Source organism: Amphiprion ocellaris, chromosome 22 (genome assembly GCF_022539595.1).
Source record: "Amphiprion ocellaris isolate individual 3 ecotype Okinawa chromosome 22, ASM2253959v1, whole genome shotgun sequence".
Lineage (NCBI taxonomy): Eukaryota > Metazoa > Chordata > Actinopteri > Pomacentridae > Amphiprion > Amphiprion ocellaris.
The window spans coordinates 23,048,780-23,068,139 of NC_072787.1; the positions used below are offsets into that span (position 1 = coordinate 23,048,780).

At 38.2% G+C, this 19,360-nt stretch overlaps 1 protein-coding gene across 3 annotated transcripts in view; it reads left to right on the forward strand.

Annotated features, from left to right (window-relative positions):
• LOC111580141 (disco-interacting protein 2 homolog C-like) overlaps window positions 1-19,360 on the forward strand; it is an 84,258-nt gene that overhangs the window by 22,706 nt on the left and 42,192 nt on the right. The window contains exons 2-15 of one of the 3 annotated variants that reach the window (XM_023287748.3): window positions 1,402-1,473; window positions 1,891-1,995; window positions 3,016-3,141; window positions 6,226-6,501; window positions 8,798-8,920; window positions 10,296-10,442; window positions 12,190-12,309; window positions 13,900-14,097; window positions 15,499-15,590; window positions 15,870-15,980; window positions 16,906-17,029; window positions 17,836-17,945; window positions 18,929-19,031; window positions 19,119-19,183. In XM_023287748.3, coding sequence (XP_023143516.1) covers window positions 1,402-1,473; window positions 1,891-1,995; window positions 3,016-3,141; window positions 6,226-6,501; window positions 8,798-8,920; window positions 10,296-10,442; window positions 12,190-12,309; window positions 13,900-14,097; window positions 15,499-15,590; window positions 15,870-15,980; window positions 16,906-17,029; window positions 17,836-17,945; window positions 18,929-19,031; window positions 19,119-19,183 — 1,772 coding nt within the window. Of the gene's footprint in view, window positions 1-1,401; window positions 1,474-1,890; window positions 1,996-3,015; window positions 3,142-6,204; window positions 6,502-8,797; window positions 8,921-10,295; window positions 10,443-12,189; window positions 12,310-13,899; window positions 14,098-15,498; window positions 15,591-15,869; window positions 15,981-16,905; window positions 17,030-17,835; window positions 17,946-18,928; window positions 19,032-19,118; window positions 19,184-19,360 lie in introns of all 3 variants that reach the window. The other 2 variants (XM_023287747.3, XM_023287749.3) reach the window with 2 other exon arrangements.

The following is a 19,360-nucleotide window of genomic DNA, read 5'->3' on the forward strand; positions in this document are numbered from 1 at the left end:
GTGCAGTTCAACTAAATTTGTTGGTTTTCTGACACAAATTTGTTTCTCCATCACAGTCTACAAGTTCTTGATGGGTTTAAGTCAGAACTTTGGCAAGACTATTCTAAAACCTTCATTCTAGCCAGATTTAACTGTTTCTTTACCTCTTTGATGTGTTTGGGGTCCTTGTTTTGTTGGAACTGTGTCCAAGATCAACCTTCTGGCTGATGATTTTAGGTTTTCCTGAAGAACGTGGAGGTAATCCTCCTTCATTATTTCGTTTACTTTGTGTAAAGCAGCAAAACAGCCCAAGAGCATGATACTGCCGCCACCATGCTTGATGCTTAACCCCTTGATGCCTGAATTTATTTACAGTTGTATAAAAAAATAATGACTTGTGTTTTTGCTTTCCAGCTAATGATAAAATAAGTGGAGATTGTTACTTTATCTATTACACATAGAACAGATATATAATAATTTGGTCCTGCTCCAACCAGTCTTACGAGAAACCAGTGCTTGCAAAAGGTTCATTGGTACATATTGAATCTGCACAAACCGGCATTGGGGGAATGGAAATGCTATCTCGGCTGCCGTGAGAATGAAAGTGATATGATGCAAATTCACGACAGCTGACATCAAAGGGAGATTGTGGGAGATATTTGAGATTGTGGAAACTTTTAAAGGTGTCCGAAAACCTTTTTCCACCACTGTAGAGAGACAATACACATCCATGATGTGTGTTTAGGCTTGTTGTCTTGTTGAAACACCCAGCTGGATCCAAGATCAACCTTCTACTGATGATTTTAGGTTTTAATCTTCCCTCTTCATTATTCTGTTTACTTTATGTAAAGCTCCAGTTCCACAGAGCATGATACTGCCACCACCATGCCTCATGGTAGGTTTGGCGTTCTTGGGGTTTAACGCCTCACCTTCTCTCCTCCAAACATATTTTTGCTCACTGTGGCCAAATCGGTTTTCATGTGAGTCCATGTTCTGTCTCTGAAACGAAACACTGACATCAAAGATGGAGGAAAAACCGAAGCTTTAAAGTGAATATCAAGTGCGAATGATGAGGCCTTGATAACAAAAAGAAAACTGTGCTCCACAGTGATCCATTGTAATAACGAACCAACACATTACCATATGTCCTTGACAGCATCTGCATATGTGAACGTTATTCCTGTTTTCTTCATTTCCATCGTTTTTCATCGTTCTGCATGTGTTTTATTTCTGTTCGCATTCTTCTGTTTAATTAACAGTCGAGACACAGATGTTAAAAGACTGGGAGAGACAGAGGAGGTTGACAGGAAGAAATTTAAGCCCAAAAAAAAAAAGGATTAATGAATTAATTTAGTAATTAGCTGGGCAGAAACAGCCTCCACCGTCTCTCTCACTCTCTTATTTATCTCTATCTGTTTGCAGGCGACATCACTCAGAAGGGTTATGAGAAGAAGAGGTCCAAGCTGATCAGGGCATATGTTCCCCATGCTGGAGGTAATTTAGCGACCTCTGACCCCGACACACACCAGCTATCATGACAAACACTACAGGTTTCAGATAGAAAAACAGACAAACCGAGTCCCTGGAGCTCAGCTTGGGCCTGCTCCTCCGACAGGCCTCCAGATCTGCTCGTTTATCTCAGGTTCTGTCAGACAGCATTCTTATGATTTCTTCTGTGTCGATTATTTTACGTTGTGAACTCAGAAAAATATGATTTTTCTGCAAATCATCTCCATGTTTGTGTTTTTTTTTGTTGTTCTTTCTTGGCACTGGATATACTGCTTTTGTCAAACGTGTCTGTGCATATGTGTGTGTGTGTCTGTGTGTGTGTGTGTATATATATATATATATATATGTGTGTGTGTGTGTGTGTGTGTGTGTTTGTCGCCTGCTTGCCGGTTGCCTCTGTAGGAATGGAAGGTCCGATGTCCCACCGGGCTCCACTCGGACCTCCGTCTGCCGCCAGGTTCCACCGACGGAGAACCTCCGGCACCAGAGATGAGCGCTACCGATCAGGTACCAAAACTACAAAAACTTAAACTACACGCAAATTCAATTTGTTGTGGAAATTCAGCGATGTCGAGAGAGGATTAGGAGGCAGACACAGAGAGAGATACACTGGAGACTCAGATGACTTAAATTGACAGTAATGTTTACTGACATCTGGAGAAGTGTCACCGACAGAGCAGAAGTTCATGCCAACATCAGTTCTGAGGATTCTGTCTGAACTTCAGGTCTAAATTGTAGTTGGGAGAAAGTCAGATTTAGATTACAGACCAATATGGAGACAACTCGTCTGTTTAGTCACGTCAGAAAAGACAATATTTAACCTTAACCGTAGCAGAGAGTCCTATCATATCTTCCTCCTGCAGCATCTGCCTGTCTGAAGATAATTTGGGATGATGTCAGCTCCTTCACACCTATAACAATAATAATTTTGAATTCTATGACACAAATTTATTTGTATATATTTAAGCATTGTGTAATCTATTAGCAGGAAACCAGTGGAGACTTTATGCTAAGCTAACTAGCTTTGATCTCATGTCAAACCCTCAGCAAGAAAACAAACAAGCACTAAAATTTTCCTTTTATATTGTATGAAGATTAAACAGACAGTTAGCTTAGCACGAAGCCTGGAAACAGCGAATAAGGAAACCAACCTAGCGGTAGCATTGTTTAGTTTATTAGCAGTAAACCAGTGAAGACATTATGCTAAGCTAACTAGCTCTGATCTCACGTCAACCCTCAGCCAGAAAGCTAGCAAGTGTTAAGATGGTATATAAAGGTTAAATAGACAGTTAGCTTAGCATAAAACCCAGAAAAAGCTAATAAGAAAACCAGTGTTGCAGCAGCATTGTTTAATGTATTACCAGTAAACCAGTGGAGACTTGATGCTAAGCTAACTAGCTCTGATCTCACGTCGAACCCTCAGCAAGAAAGCAAACAGGCACTCTTCACTTTGGGTTTGAAACACAACTATTGAGTTTCCAGTGAACTCAGACTGACTTTGTGTGAATAAAACTCTTTTCCTGCCAGACGTCCACACTGAGGCGGTTCAGGCTGTGTTGGCGCGCCACGTGGAGAGGAAGGTTGCCGTGCCGATGCCCTCAAAACGACGATCGCTGGTGGTGCAGACCTCCATGGACGCCTACACGCCTCCAGGTGACGACAAACACACAAAATCACACACTTTAAGATTCATTTTAAAAGATCTGCTGAGGCGAGTTCATTCAGACTGTCAGATTAGAAGCAGCTAAAAGTTTCATCTTTTACGTGTGACTTTTAAAATAACTGTACGATTTTAAAAAAAAAAACAAAACAAAAAAAAACAGCTGGAAAAAGACACAAACCACTGCAGTTATCTGAGCTGCAGCCTGAAGTCTGACCCTGGAGAGTCGCCCAGACAGGATTATGACTTTAATGCCGCCTCTCGACTTTCTCAGATGCCAAAAAACTGCAAAGACACACATTTTCTGTGGCGTTAAAAAAAAAAAAAAAAAAAAATGGCGACAGATTTACAGTCAAAACAAACCTCAGTCGGCCAGAAAACAGTCTTTAAAAATAGGAAAATAGCAGCTATCTGTCAGGGTTGGTGTGCAGAAGTGACCTTTACCTCAGATATGAGCTCATCTGGTTGAGTTTAATCAGAGCTGATGCAGGATTTTGATGCTGATTGAATTTTAATGAAGGAAACGTAATAACTTTGTTCACCGCTAATTTGCTTTTTAACCTTTGAGGGGATTCTTAAACGAAGCCGACGTCCAACCAAACGCTCAACGGCTGCTCACTTTTCTGACGTAATACCTGAGAAGTTTTGGTCTTAGAAATAGAGGATTTTGTTTCTTGTAAAATTGCCACTTTAATCATTGAAAATATCCATACATAATTAACAATATTAAAATATACGTATTTTTTCTTGTAAATTTCCCACTTTAATATCATAGAATATTTGAGATTTTTTTAGATTTGCCACCTGAATTCCAGATATTTTTATTTATTTATTTATTTATTTATTTAGTTTGTAAATTTATCACTTTAATTTCAGAGAATATCCTTATTTTTTCTCTTAAATTAATTCCAGATAATAATAATTAAGAATATTAGAATATCATTTTTTCTTGTGAATTTCGCACTTTAATATTAGAGAATATTTGAGTTTTTTCAAATAGATTTGTCACCTCAATCCCAGAGAATATGTAATTTATTCATCTTGTAAATGTAAGATTAAAAAAATTTACATTTTTTTGTTTCTTATAAAATTACCAATCCAATTAATCTTGTTTTTTCTCTTAATTTAATCCCATAGAAAGTTTTTTTCTTGTAAATTTCCTACTTTAATCTCAGAATATATGCTTGTTTTTTCCTTGTAAACTAGTATGTTTTTCTTTCAACAATATACTGAGAATTTTCTTGTTTTTTGCCACATTAACCCCACAGAATGAGTTTTTTTTTCTCGTAAATTTGTTTTTTTTCTTTGCAGTCTCCCACTTTAATGTCATAGAATATCCTTGTTTTTCTCATAAATTTTCAATCTTTTTTCCAAGATTTTTCTAAAAAAAAAAAAAAAAATTGTATTTTTTTTCTCTTAAATTCCCCACTTTAATCTTAGACAATTAGATTTTTTATTAGATTTTTTTTCTTTTAGATTTACCATCCCAATTTCAGCAAATATCCAAGTTTTTGTCTTATAAATTTATGATGTTTCTTATAAAATCATCACTTTAATCTCAGAGGATATGCTTGTTTTTTTTCTTGTATATCTGTATATTTTGAGAGAATATTTCATTTTATTTCTCTTAAATTTACCCTCTTAGTCCCAGAGAATTACTTTTTTCTCTTGTAAAAATATCCTTGTTTTTTTCCTCATAAATTGAACCACCTGAATATTAGAGAGTCTTTGAGTTATTTTCCTTGTAAAATTACCACTTTAATGTCAGGGGAGAATATCCTTGTGAGTTTTTTTGTTGCAAGTTAATCACTCTAATCTCAGAGATTATCCACGTTTTTGTCTTGTACATTTACTATTTTAATCTCAGAGAATATCCAAGTTTTTATCTTGTACATTTACAATTTTAATCTCGGAGAATCTCCTAATTTGTTCTCATAAATTTAGAAGAAAAAACCCCTCAAAACTTTTTCTCTGAATATTACTCCTCTGCTGACGTCCTGACAGCACTGCTCTGCTATTTAAACTCCAGATTTCTCTTCACGTCAATGTTTCTGTGTCATGAACTCAACTAAAAGCACTAAATTCACTCCGACTCTCTGTGAAGTGCAGCCTGAAGCCAGCTTTAAATAATTTGCGTCTTGTTTCTGCATAAACTGACTAATTATTGACATTTTGGGCTCCAGAACTTGTTGCTTTCGGTCGTTCAGAGGTCAGAAAACTTTAGCGGTGAAAAGTATGAATCATATTCTTATGTTGTGTTACTGACTATTAAAAACCTCCATTCAGATGTGTTTATTATTATTATTTTAAACTGAACGCTGCTCCACTAAATAACCAAAAGTGCAAAGAAACTGCAGAACATTAAACCTAAATGAGCATTAAGATGGAGGTTTTGGAAAATGGCTGAGAGACTTAATGAGGTCCAATAGAGCTCCAGTTCTTTTTAGCATTTTGCTACTTCTGCTTTTAAATATAACATTAGCTCTGCGCATCAGAAAAAACATGCAGCCTTTTTTGAAAAAGAACTAGAAACAAGAGAATGTGTGTGGAAACAGAATATTACGGTAAAAACAATGCTGAATTTTGCTGCTTTTCCAAAAATCAGCTGTGATTCTTGTCGGCTTCTGCAGTCGTGACTTTTATATTGTTTTAAATTATAAAACAGACGCTTCACTGCTGGGTCATTTATACATTTAGTGAGGGAAGAGACAGAATATATTTAATATTTCTGTCAAACAAGCAAACAAGCATTGAAATGTTGTAAAAAAAAAAAGTTAAATAGACATTTAGCTTAGCATAAAGCCTGGAAAAAGCTAATAAGAAAACAACGTAGCAGCAGCATTGTTTAATCTTTTAGCAGGAAGCCAGTGGAGACTTTTTGCTAAGCTAACTAGCTCTGATCTCATGTCGAACCCTCAACAAGAAAGCAAACCGTCCTGAGTGTTCCTTTAATGTTGTTCTAATGTTTTTTTCTCTTTATCTACTCGTGTTTGTTTTTATGATGTTGTGTGGAGGTTGTGCACTAACGAATAACGGCGGCTGCTGACTCTCACCAGGCCTGTCCCCCCTGTGCTCAGACTCGTCGTCGGGCTCCGAGGAGGAGGCGGGGCCAGGCGACGACATGTCGGGCATGGAGCACTGGATGAGCCGCCCGTCACAGCTAGGCCCCGCCCACCTGGGCTCCACCTCCTCCTCGTCCTCGTCCACTCAGAGCGGCGGCAGCGGGAACGCCGGGCGGCTGGCCGACTCGCTGGCGCACACGCACATCTCACACCTGGCGCACACACACCTGGCGCACACACACCTGGGCCAGTCGCACCACCAGCAGAGCCACCTGTCGCAGTCGCACCACGGTAAGACTGAAGTCCGGGTTATTGCCCTCGTAAATGTGAATCTGTGGGCAGAAATAGTCAAACCTGCCCACTTAGATAACCTGAATGTCTTAGTGAAGGTGGGTTAAAGAGGAGGTAAAGTGTCAAAGCATAACAATAATATTAAAAATAATGATGATAATAATAGTAAGGGGGCAAAACTGTTGAAGTAAGATGAAGATTGTCAAAATAAATCAATGTAACAACACCAGATTAGAAAAATAAAATGCCACATCAAAGTACTCGTGGAGGGTACAACCATAAACACAAAGAGAAATAAAATGAAATAAAGAAATAAAATAAACTGAATTTTAAAAATCAATTAGACAATAAGAATAGAAAATAATAAAAATGCTAATAATAATAATAATAATAATAATAATATACAGCACAACAACACGTTCATGATTAATGAATTCACTGATTATTTTTGTCAATTTAATGGCTAAAAAAATTGACATATAAAATAAATATATAAATAAGTAAATAAAAGTGTAAAACAGAATGAAATGAACAATGAAATAAAGTGAAATAGATAATAAAGATAGAAAATAATGATAATAATGATAATAATAATAATAATAATAATAGACAGCACATCAGCACTTTTGTTGTAAATGAATCCACTGATTATCTTTATCAATATAACAACTAAAAAAATTGGTATATAAAATAAATATGTAAATAAGTAAATAAATTAAGTGTAGAAACAAAAAAATGAACAATAAAATAAAGTTAAATAAACTGAATTTTAAAATTCTGTTAGACCATAAAAAAAGAAAATACTACTACTACTACTAATAATAATAGTAATAATAATAATAATAATAATAATAATAATAATAATAATAATAATAATAATAATAATAATAATAATAATAATAATAGACATCACAATAGCACTTTTCTTATCAACTAATTCACTGATTATTTTCCAAATTTAATGACTTTAATCACTTATGGTCTATAAAAATGCCAGAAAAAGATCAAAAGCTTTTCAAAATAAATTAATTTAACAACACCAGACAAAATGATGAAATGCAACATCGAAGTAAGAAAAAAAAAACTGATGGAATAAAAGAAAAATATAGAGTAAGACCATAAACACAAGGCTGAAAATGATAATAATCACAGTAATAGTAGCAGTAAAATAAATATGTAAGTAAGTAAATAAATAGTAAACGAGAGTATTACATTAAAATCAATAAAGTTAAATAGTTATAATAATAATAGCAATAGTAATAGTCTCTATTTAAAGACTATTTGGTTTGTAAAATGTCAGAAAAGTGTGAAAGATGTCTTATATTACCAGATTTTGTCTGACCAACTATAATATTTACTATGTAGGACATCATCAGTTGAGTCCTGCATTCATTTTAAAGCGGTTAAAGACTTAAAAATTAACACTGATAGACACATAATAACACCTGTCAGGCTCAAAGTTTACAGTTTAGTTTTAAAATGTAATATAAAAATAAACACGGCTTGTTTTATATGCAAGTTAAAGCAGTTTTCTTATTTTCGGTCAACATGGACATATTAAAAGCCAGCGGCCCTTCACAATAAAAGTCGACATAATTATATGTCAATACCACCACAGGAGAGACCTTAAAATAGTAAATAAAAATATGTGCATATGTCAGTATTGGTCAAAATGAGCAGGAAAACACTGAAAATCGCAAAAACAATTCTAAATATCCTGCATTTGTTTTTTAAACTGAGGTTTTGGCTTAAACACAAGAACACAAGGCCCATTTAGTGGCAGTTCTGGAGCTTTCGATCAACTGTTATCTTCACCAAAAGATGTGCAATGACGGACACAAGCTCATTAAAATGCTCACAGATGTGCTTTTCCATTGTAGTGAGATTCAAAATTGTGTTCTTGAAGCCACGAAAGACTATGTCATAACAACAGCACAAGTCATACCATAAAAACTAGAAAAAGAGACATTATTACAGCAAAAAAAACATTAAAAAATGCCTCCAGGGTTTAATGGTGCAAAGTGGTCAATCAATTTTAATTAAGCTAATTACCATTCGACTTTTGTGTCCCCTGGGAGGTGAGAGGCCACAATGAATACGAAACAAATGTATAATTTAATTGATTTTAGATTTATGAATGTTGATGCCTGTTTCCTACACTCAGCTAATATATGCAATACTTTACAGATTAGCACTTTTAATGCATTAACACAGTATTTTTCATGCTGATACTTGCAGTTTCACACTTGTTTCTCCAGGTCCGTATATACAGTGTTGTGTTATGTTGTGCGTCCAGGTATCGGCCACCTGTCCCTGAAGAGGAAGGGAGCTCTGAGTGTCGCTGAGAACGGAGGATCTCTGCGACGGTCCTGCGAGTTTGGATCCGACATGTTGTGGCCGCCGCCGTTGGAGTCGGACGGTAGGTAGAAGCTAAAATAACACCCGTCAAAGAGTCTCTGCAGGTCGAGGAAGTGTCTTAATCGAGCTCAAATCTCAGCTGAGTGCAGATTTTAACTCTTGGAATAAACAGACGCTCAGTATTTTTATTGATTTTAGAGGAGCATTTAATGAGAGATCGATCAGAGATCTGGTTTAAGTTGTCTGTTTGATGCTGCGTCTGAGAAACCCTTTTGAAATTGCACACTCTGGTAATACATTTTAGAATAAAATGGCTGTATTTGCAGATTTTATAACTAAACAAGAAGGTTTAATTTATAAATGTGACAGTTTTTGTCATCCTTTACTTAACAGAGTTTTGCATCAGGGACCGGTTTGATTCTTCTTGTCTACTTCTAAACAAATTTCACTTCTTATAGTTTAAATAAACAGTGTAAATTACTACATGAGTCTGCAGCATTAGTAATGTGAGCTTCTCTTTCTGTCTCCTGATGCATTTATCTTAATAAATTGTGAGTCTAGCATTATTATGGATGATTGATTAGAAGATGAACAGCACAAACTGTGGCTTTTTCATAAAAATCACCTTAATTTTGCAAATGCAGCTACAAAACACTTCTCAAGGACTCCGCTGTCATTACAGTAAAGCAGCCGCCATTTCTACGTTTATCCTGCTTTCTGCTTTATCCTGCCTGTTTTCTCCATAAAAAACAATGAAAGTGATCGAACAGTGACATGTTAAGAAAACAGAAGAACAGCAGAGACAAACTGGTTATTTAACCTGGATATTAGCTTCTTTTGTAGCAGCTAAGGCTGTGCTAACGGCTAGCGGCTAAGCTAGAAGGCAGCCAAAAATTACCCAGAAACAGAGTCTGGAAAACAATAATTAATAATACTTTAAGATATGAACCTTAGTGGACAATAAAAGTGATAAACCAGTGAAAAATTAAGAAAATAGAGACCAACAGCAGGAGAAAAACTGATCAATCTTAGTTGATAAACTGAGGAGAGCGTCCTAATTTATTTACTCCTATTTCTGTTTTACATAATCAGTTATAGTCACCCTTCTTAATGAAGAAGCCTAGTTATGAATGAGTTGTTCTCTGCTATCACATGCTGTTAAAACATTACATTTATTGCTCCAAATATCAGTTATTCTTGATTACCAATGATCCCATGAAACTCAGTCAGTTGATCTCTAATAGACGTCAGAGCCTCACTGACTCCTGTGTTTGTCGTGACCCAAATTAACCACGAGACTAAACGGCCATTCATGATGTGTCTAATTGAGCGTAACGGCTCTAATAAGGATAAAGGTGAACCATGAGTCACCGCTAGCTGATTTCTAGTTTCTGTCCGCTTCACCTTCTTCCATTTCTTCTTCTCCCTACCCTCAGAAAACCACTCGGCCCCTCCGGATGTGACGGGGTACTCGTCGGACTCGTCCCACTCCCACACCGAGCGTCACCACATGGCCAACATGGGAACGATTGCCAGGAACACGCAGAAGTACGGCAACGCAGAGCGCATGGAGACCGGCGACGGTAGGAGTCATCGAACGCACCTCCAGGCTGCAGCCGGCTGCCGAATAAAGACGGCGGGGATAAAAATAGCAACTCTTTAATCAGGAAGTGAGCTCAAATTGGACCAGCGCCTCAGAGAACTGGCCAATTACACAGTTTCAGGAGATGACGGTCCCCTGGACGAACAGATTGGGCTTTTTATTTTTACTGAGCACAGCTGACGCAGCACCTTTGTTCTTTCTCAGCACGATTCACAACCACAGTCACAGTTAGGAAGCTGAGAGCTCGACAGTCTGGTAGCGGCACAGACAGAAAAGCACAACAAACGAGGCCTTTCAGTAATTTTCTACACAGTTTACAAGAGCACATCAAATAAATGAGGTTCTAAAAATCAAAAACAGTGATTCCCTTAAATTTAACCACCAACCCTGTGGTTGTGTCCTCATGTAGCGCTGGACAATTAATCGATTTCAAACCCAAATATGAAAAAAATGCAAGTTGCAATGACTGCAATTTGGGATACACATTAAAGCATTCCCTCTTTTTCCTGACACAAATGAGACACAAAAAGAGAAAAAACATGAAAAGCGAGACACAAATTGACACAAAGGAGACAAGAAAAAAACAAAACAGGACATACAACACAAACAAGACCGAGAACGACAAAAATGAGACCAAAAAATGAAAACAAGACATAAATTGACACGAATGAGACAACAAAAGACAAAACAAGCCATAGAACAACATAAACAAGGCACAAAATGAGACAAAAACATGAAAAACGAGACACAAAGAGACACCAGCGAATGAGACAAGAAAACATGAACGAGACATAAAACAACACAATGAGAAAAATTACACAAAAATGAGACAGTCAAACCCTGATGGGATGAATTCATTGTGCACAAGCACGTGAATATCTACACTATCGTTCAAAAAATTCATTCATTTTTGTCATTTTATGTCTCGTTTTTGTCAATTTATATCTCGTTTTTGTTGTTTCGTGTCTTGTTTTTGTCATTTCATTTCTCGATTTTGTCATTTTGTCTCATTTTTGTCCTTTTATGTCTCGTTTTTGTCCTTTTGTGTCTCTTTCATGTCGTTTTGTCTAATTTTTGTCCTGTTTCTCATTTTTGCAGTTTTATGTCTAATTTTTGTCGTTTTGTGTCTCGTTTTTGTCATTTTATATGTCGTTTTTGTCCTTTTGTGTCTCTTTCATGTCATTTTATGTCTCACTTTGTGTCTCACTGTTGTCATTTTGTGTCTCGTGTCGTTTGTGTGTGAGTTTTCGTGGAAAACAGGAAATTGCCTGGGTGACCCCAGACTTTTGAACGGTAGTGTAAGAAAACAACGAACGTGCTCCTGGTGCTTCTTCCTCTCTGAAAGCTGCTGTTTGTTCTGCTGATGGTAGCCGCAGACCCACATCTCATTACAATGAGCTTCATGGAAAAAAATCCCACCTGTCCGCTTGAAGGCGGTCATAAAAGCATGTGTATCACAGGTCCAGATGTTGATACCGTGATGTCACATGGCCTCCTGACTGATGAGGGTTACAGTTTGCTCGTGTTACGTGCACGTGACCATGACGCGCTCCGTGCACGTGCAACACCAGCAGAGCTTTTTAATTCCATAACGCAGAATCCAGTGCAACAACCTCCTGATCCCAGGCAGTGGTCTGGTTTCAGTAGCAGCAGAACTTTTCCTAACACTAGAGGTTTGTCGGTGCTGTGATTGATTAGATTATTTAGATTTTATTTTTCTCCTGCAGGTGTTCCGGTCAGCAGTCGTGTGTCGGCGAAGATCCAGCAGCTGGTGAACACACTGAAGCAGCCGCGCAGACCTCCGCTCAGAGAGTTCTTTGTTGATGACTTTGATGAGCTTCTGGAAGGTTGGAAACTGCATGACAATCTGCTATTCTGCATCTTCATTAATAATATATGAATTGCTTCCAAGTGGTTCATTAAACAGCCTCTGTGTTGAAAATGTAGGAACATCACGTGCAGCGTTTTGGTGTCCGTCAAAGTGGTTTAAAGCAGGTCAACAAAGTCATCAGAAATCAGCTTTGTTAACTGTGGTTTCATTCACTCAAGCTCATTAGACAGTTTTGTTTGCACTGTAATAAATAATTGTAAAAGAACAGCCAGATTCTAACAGTAGTGCTCAGTTTTTCCAAAATACAGTTAAAAAGTGCAAAAATTGATGCCTGCTGTAACAACTGACGGTGTGAACTGACATTTCACACAAAGTGACAGAAATAAGATGCAGTCAACACAAGTGAGACACAAAATGAGACAAAATGACAAGAATGACACACAAAAGAAACACAAAGCCACACAGAGGAGAAAACAACGTAAATGAGATGATGAGACAAAATTACAAATATGAGACATAAAATGAGATACGAAATGACAAAAATTAGACACGGAACAACAGAAAAGAGACACGACTGTCCTAAAGACATGAACAAAAACGATGACACAAAACAACAAAAATGAGACAAAGTGACAATAATGAGACAAAACTATCACAACGAGAAACAAAAGGACAAAAATTCAACACAAAATGGCACAAATGAGGCCCAAAATTACAATAATGAGACACAAAATGAGACAAAACAACAAGAATGAGACAGAAAAGAAACACAAGGCGGCAGAGAGAAGACAAAACTATCACCAAGAGGAACAACATAGGACAGAGACACAAAAGGACAAAAATTAGACATAAAATGACAAAAACGAGACACAAAATTACAATAATTCAACAAAAATGACAAAAATGAGACACAAAATTACAAAAATTTGACACTAAATTATAAAAATTAGACACTAAATTCCAAAATGAGACAAAAAACAACACAAATGAGACTCAAAGGTGCAAAAATCATTGAAATGTATGCAGAGGTTGTTTTAACTGCGCCTAAAACTGTGCAGACAGAAAAGGAAAATATGTAGCTGGTGTTAATGACATACATCCACATCTGTCTCCTCATTTTCATCATGTGAAATTCAAGTTGCAGCAGTACCTGGGTTGTGTTTTCAAAGGAAATACAAACTACAGGAATCTTGAGTTACAGAGATGTTTGCAGATCATCAATGTGTTTGTGCTGCTTTTACCATCTGGGCATGTTTTCTGTCTTGTCCTATATTTTGGAGGTGTTTTCCAGCGTGCTGTAAATATCTGTGGTTCGGTCTCCAGATGATGTGGAGCTCAGAGTCGATGTTGTGGTTTAAGACCTTCGCTTCGCTCTGGATCCATTTTTCATGACAGAAGCTTAGAGTTGAATCCTGTTAAATCCTCTCAGCCTCTCTGGTGTCACAACAAAAAAAAAATGAGCTGAACAGTCTCAAACTTTGCACCTTTTTTACAGCACATCTGTGTTAATAACAGCTTCAGCTAATTAACCAATGTGTTTAAAGTGTGATTACAGCTAATAAATGTGCTGCTAAACAAACATCTGTGACGGTTTTATCACCTCCAGTCCAGCAGCCCGACCCCAACCAGCCCCGACCCGAGGGGGCTGAGATGATGCCGGTCCGAGGGGAGGCTCTGGGGGTCGTCACCAACTGGCCTCCGTCCCTGGAGGCGGCGCTCCAACGCTGGGGAACCATCTCCCCTAAAGCACCCTGCCTCACGAGCCTGGACACGGCCGGGAAGCCGCTCTACGTGCTCACATACGGTAACCAGACGCTCACTTTCTGAATTTACTCTATTGTACATTTGCAACATCATAAATCACTCTCATGAATGAGATAAAGACACACAAAATGACAAAAATGAAATGCAAAACGACATGAAAGAGACACAAAATGACAAAAACGAGATATAAAACTGCACAAATGAGACAAAATGACAAAATGAGATGCCAAAGGACAAAAACGTGACATAAAATGACACAAAAAAGTCACAAAATGGCAACAGTGAGACACAAAATGACAAAAATTAGACATAAAAGGACATGAAAGTGACAACAAAGGACAAAAAGAAGACAGAATGTGATAATAAGTAGGAGACACAAAAGGACAGAAGCGAGACATAAAGTGACAAAAATGAGACACAAATTGACAAAAATGAGACACAGAAGGACAAAAACGTGACATAAAAAACACAAAAGAGACACAAAATGACAAAAATGAGACATAAAATGACTCGAAAGAGACAAAATGACAACAGTGAGACACAAAATGACAACAATGAAACACGAAATAACAAAAATTAGACAGAAAAAGACAAATTCACAACAAAACAACACAAATGAGACAAAAGGACAAAAATTAGGCACAAAAGGACAAAAATGAGACACAAAAGGACAAAAACGGCTCAAAAAAACTCTAAACAGACAAAATGACAAAAATGAGACATAGAATGACAAAAATTAGACATAAAACGACAAAAATTCACAACACAATGACACGAATGAGACACAAAAGGACAAAAATTTCACACAAAAGGACAAAATGACAAAAATGAGACAAAACGACAAAAATGAGACACAAAATGACACAAACGAGACATAAAATTACAAAAATGAGACTCAAGAGGGCAAAAATATGACATGAAACGCCTTTTAAGAGACACAAAAGGACAAAAACGAGACCTAAAATGATAAGTAAATAGTGAATATTCAATTAAACGTCTTTCACACACAGAAGTACGGAACAGAGTAACGGCTTAATCTTGGACATTGTTCTGATTTGGATGAAGTGAGACTGGATAACTTTTTTGAGCGAAACTGAGGTCAAATAAACGCCGAGGTTATTGGCGATGAGACTGCTGTGTAGGTTCGGAGAGTTAAAAAGTAATATTTCAGATTTGTTGAATAAACTTGGTGTGCAGGAATATTCCTCCTCCTCCCTGAACACCTGTCCACCACCTGTGCATTAGACGGCTCCTGCTCTTAACTGTAATCCATCCACAGTTTTCCTCCTGACTGCTGAAGACTCTTAAACGCCGTCCCTTTAGACGCCGCTTCTTTTTTTTTCCTTCCCTTTTATCTACTTCACGTCCTCAAAATAGAAACCCTCTCCCGTCCTCAGTGTGTCTCTCTCACACCTTCGTTTCCTGTTCCTCCTCCCTGCAGGGAAGCTCTGGTCTCGCAGCATCAAGCTTGCCTACAACATCCTCCACAAGCTGGGCAGCAAGCAGGAGCCCATGGTGCGACCGGGAGACCGGGTGAGTCACGCTAACCCACCGCCACACTGTTTGATTTTCTGTCTTTGTGTTGTCCGTAATGAATCAGCAGCAGTGGCTTTGGTTAATAAACTCATTTATTAAGTCTGATAACTGGGGGAAGCAGGTGTTGCAGTGGGTCGTCTATGAATCTGAAGGTTGGCAAACAGATGAACGCTGTAGAAACTTCACCAGAACTTGTGTTTTTCACAGGTTTTTTTTGTTAACAAACTGGGCCGATTCTGGATCCCATCATTTCTGACTCGTCTCTCCGTCCTCTAGGTGGCGCTGGTGTTTCCCAACAACGACCCGGTGGCCTTCATGGTGGCCTTCTACGGCTGTCTGCTGGCTGAGGTGGTCCCGGTTCCCATCGAAGTGCCGCTCAGCCGCAAGGTAAAAACATTCCACAAGTCCCACCGCAAACCAAACGCTCCCCGAATCTTATCTTCATCCATCGCTGCAGCTCTCCAATCCTTTTCCGTTGGTTCTAAATTTGACACTGAAGCCGTGTTGCACAGGATTAGCTCCTCAGCAGGAGGTCAGGTAATTTGATTTTTGTACGGTGCTGCTGTGTCGCGTTAATCCTCCGTGGTTCGGCCACATCTGCTTTTCACCTCGGTGCTCCTGCTGGGTTTCATTTCAGTCCCGTTACCGAGAGACTGCTGGAAAAAAAAGATGTTTTGGATCTTCGGTCTCAGCTGTTTGTGAGCAACAAGTATTTCTGAGAAAATAATCCTGTCTGAGCAGAAAAAAAAAAAACACGTCTGACACGCGAGAAGCGAAGCCTTGAAATCGCAGGAAAAAGCCCTGTCATCACTTCGGCTGTTGATCTGTGACATTTCTCTGCCTGGAAGGAGCTTGTGGCTGAAAAAAAGATGCACCTTCTGCTTAATTTAGTTGTCTTTTTTATTGTTTCTGCTTCAGTCTGTGGCGCCTCGGTGAGACTTTGCAGCAGCGTTGGCATGGTTACACAGTGATTACTTGCTGCAGCAGAAAAATGCCTTTTTGCTGCACGTTGGTAGCCTCCGATGAACCCCTTCCCCCCCAGTTCTGCATCTGTGCTGCAGGATTTTCCATAAAATTTCAGTTTGAGCTGGTGAAGGAGCAGAAGCAGCAGCAAACGCCACCTCGCAGTGCTGCATGTGCACATATATCATGATTTTAGCACGCAAACGGCACCATATTAAGCAAAACATACACTCTGATCGCTTCTAAGTTTGATTTTAAACTGATTTATTAAAAGGAAGCATCAGATAAAGGTGCATATGATTTAGTTTTTATATTTTCTGGTTTTAACACTTTCCGTGTCGTCCAATAGGATGCCGGCAGCCAGCAGATTGGCTTCCTGTTGGGCAGCTGTGGCGTTACCGTGGCGCTGACCAGTGATGCCTGCCATAAGGGTCTCCCCAAGAGCGCAACAGGAGAAATCCCACAGTTCAAAGGTGAGTGGGAACATCATCAATCACAGCTGGCCTGATGTGGGGGAGGATCTGCACACAAAAGGCCTTAATTCAGAGTGAATAAATTAACCAGCGCTGCATTATTAGCATTATTATTATTCACTGTTTCTCAATGGGGTCTTTACTTGAAGATTTGACACAGAAAAGCTGCAAATTCAAGAAGCTAGAAGCAGCTTAAAATGCCAGAAGAGCAATGAATCAATGAATCTAAAACTGAATAAATTGGAAAAACATAACTGACTGAGTCAAGAGTTTAACCCTCTGAACCCCCGACCAGCTTCTGAGGCTGTTCATTATTTGCTCCCGTCACATTTTTACTCACTGTGGGTTCATAAAGTCCTGGAAACAGATCTCAGAAATGTCTTTTTGTGTAGAATGACGCAAATAGAATGTCATACCTTCTATAAAGAAATAAGATTATTTGTTTTGCAAATGTTGAAAATTCAGAAAAACTAATAGAAGCTTCTTGGTTGCACTGAGGAACATTTTCTGGCTCTGATAATTGGCGTCATTTTAGTCGTTTTTTCAAGACAACTTCCCTTTCAAACCCACCGGTGGGTTAAGAAATAGTTGACTCTGTGAAGCTGGAATTCTTGTTTTGTGTTTGACTCTTTTACTTGAGGTGTCAACTATTATTCATAATTTGGGACTAGAAGGAACGTGTCGAGCTGCTTTGTGAGAACACATGAATGAAAGAGAGTCCGTCTTTTCAGCTCCTTCAATTATTCACATCAGTTGTTGTTTCTGTTGTTTTCTCGACACCCTTTTGACGCCGTCTCTGCATGCAGGTTGGCCGAAGCTGTTGTGGTTTGTAACCGAGTCGAAGCATCTCTCCAAACCTCCCAGAGACTGGTTTCCTCACATCAAGGACGCCAACAACGACACTGCTTATATTGAGGTGAGCTAACAGGCTAGCTAGCTGCTGCACACGATAAAGCAGTGGATCTAGAGCAAGGGTGCCAAACTCATCTTAGTTTAGGGGCCACATCCAGCCCAGTTTGAGCTCAACTGGGCCGGACCAGTAAAATCACAGCAGGGTTAGAATTGTCCCAGATTTTTCCTTTTGTTTTAGTGCAACAAAGTACATTCTGAAAATGTTCACATTTAGGGAATTATCCTTCTACAAAACATCATGAACAACCTGAAATTTCTTCAAAAGCTTGAGTTCAATTTCAACAACATTATGACTCGGTTTATCATTTTCACATAAAAACCTACAGATCACAGAGTCTCTACGAAGGAACAAAACATTTAGTCACCAGGAAGTGATTGATATAGTATTTGACTTTATGATCAAAATGACAAAAGTCAGACAAAAAGCAGGACAAAATATTACAAAAATGAGACACAAAATGATAAAAATGAGACAAAACGACAAAAAAATGAGACAAACAGCAGAAGTCAGACACTGAAAGACAAAAAATAACCAAAACAAGACAAAATGTTACAAAGATGAGACACAAAACGACAAAAGAACAATAATCAATCTAGTATTTTAGTTTTGAGAGACATAATGTGCAATATTCATATTTATATTGAAAAACTCTCCGTATTACTATGATCCCACTGGCTTTAGATGCTGCCTTTATTGTTTGGTTTTTTTTTTATTGCAAATGTATGTGTGAGTGTATGGAACTTCATTTTAGGTGCTGCACAACAAATTTTGTTATATAAATGGCAATGAAGCTTATTTACTGGAACATTACACTAAAAAAACAACATTTGAGAACAAATTCTTGATAATAATAATAATCTTTTGCAGCCATATCAGACTTAACAAGACCCTACACAGATAATTTCACATCTTTAGAGTCAGAATATGGTTATTTTATGTTGAGAAATGGGTAGAAAAAGTGACTCATGTTGTTTTTATGCCCTCAGTATAAAACCTGTAAGGACGGCAGCGTTCTGGGAGTCACTGTGACCCGGATCGCTCTGCTCACCCACTGCCAGGCGCTCACCCAGTCCTGCAGCTACACTGAAGGTACGATCGCAGTGAAATCCCTCACGGCTCCGTCTGTAGGTCATTTCTGAATAATTTAACTGTTTTTATCTCCGTCTCCGCCTGCAGCCGAGACCATAGTGAACGTCTTGGACTTCAAGAAGGACGTCGGCCTGTGGCACGGCATCCTGACGGTAAGAAAGAGACGGTTTTCACTGTTTCACCTGAAGCAGGAGGTCGAAATCCAGTATTTTAACTTTCATTTTATCATAAATCTTACACTCATTATCATGCATCATATGCTCAGGTTTCTAATTATAAAGTCCTTCTTGGTCTGTTTCCTTCATATCTTCAGATTTATATCTTTAAAT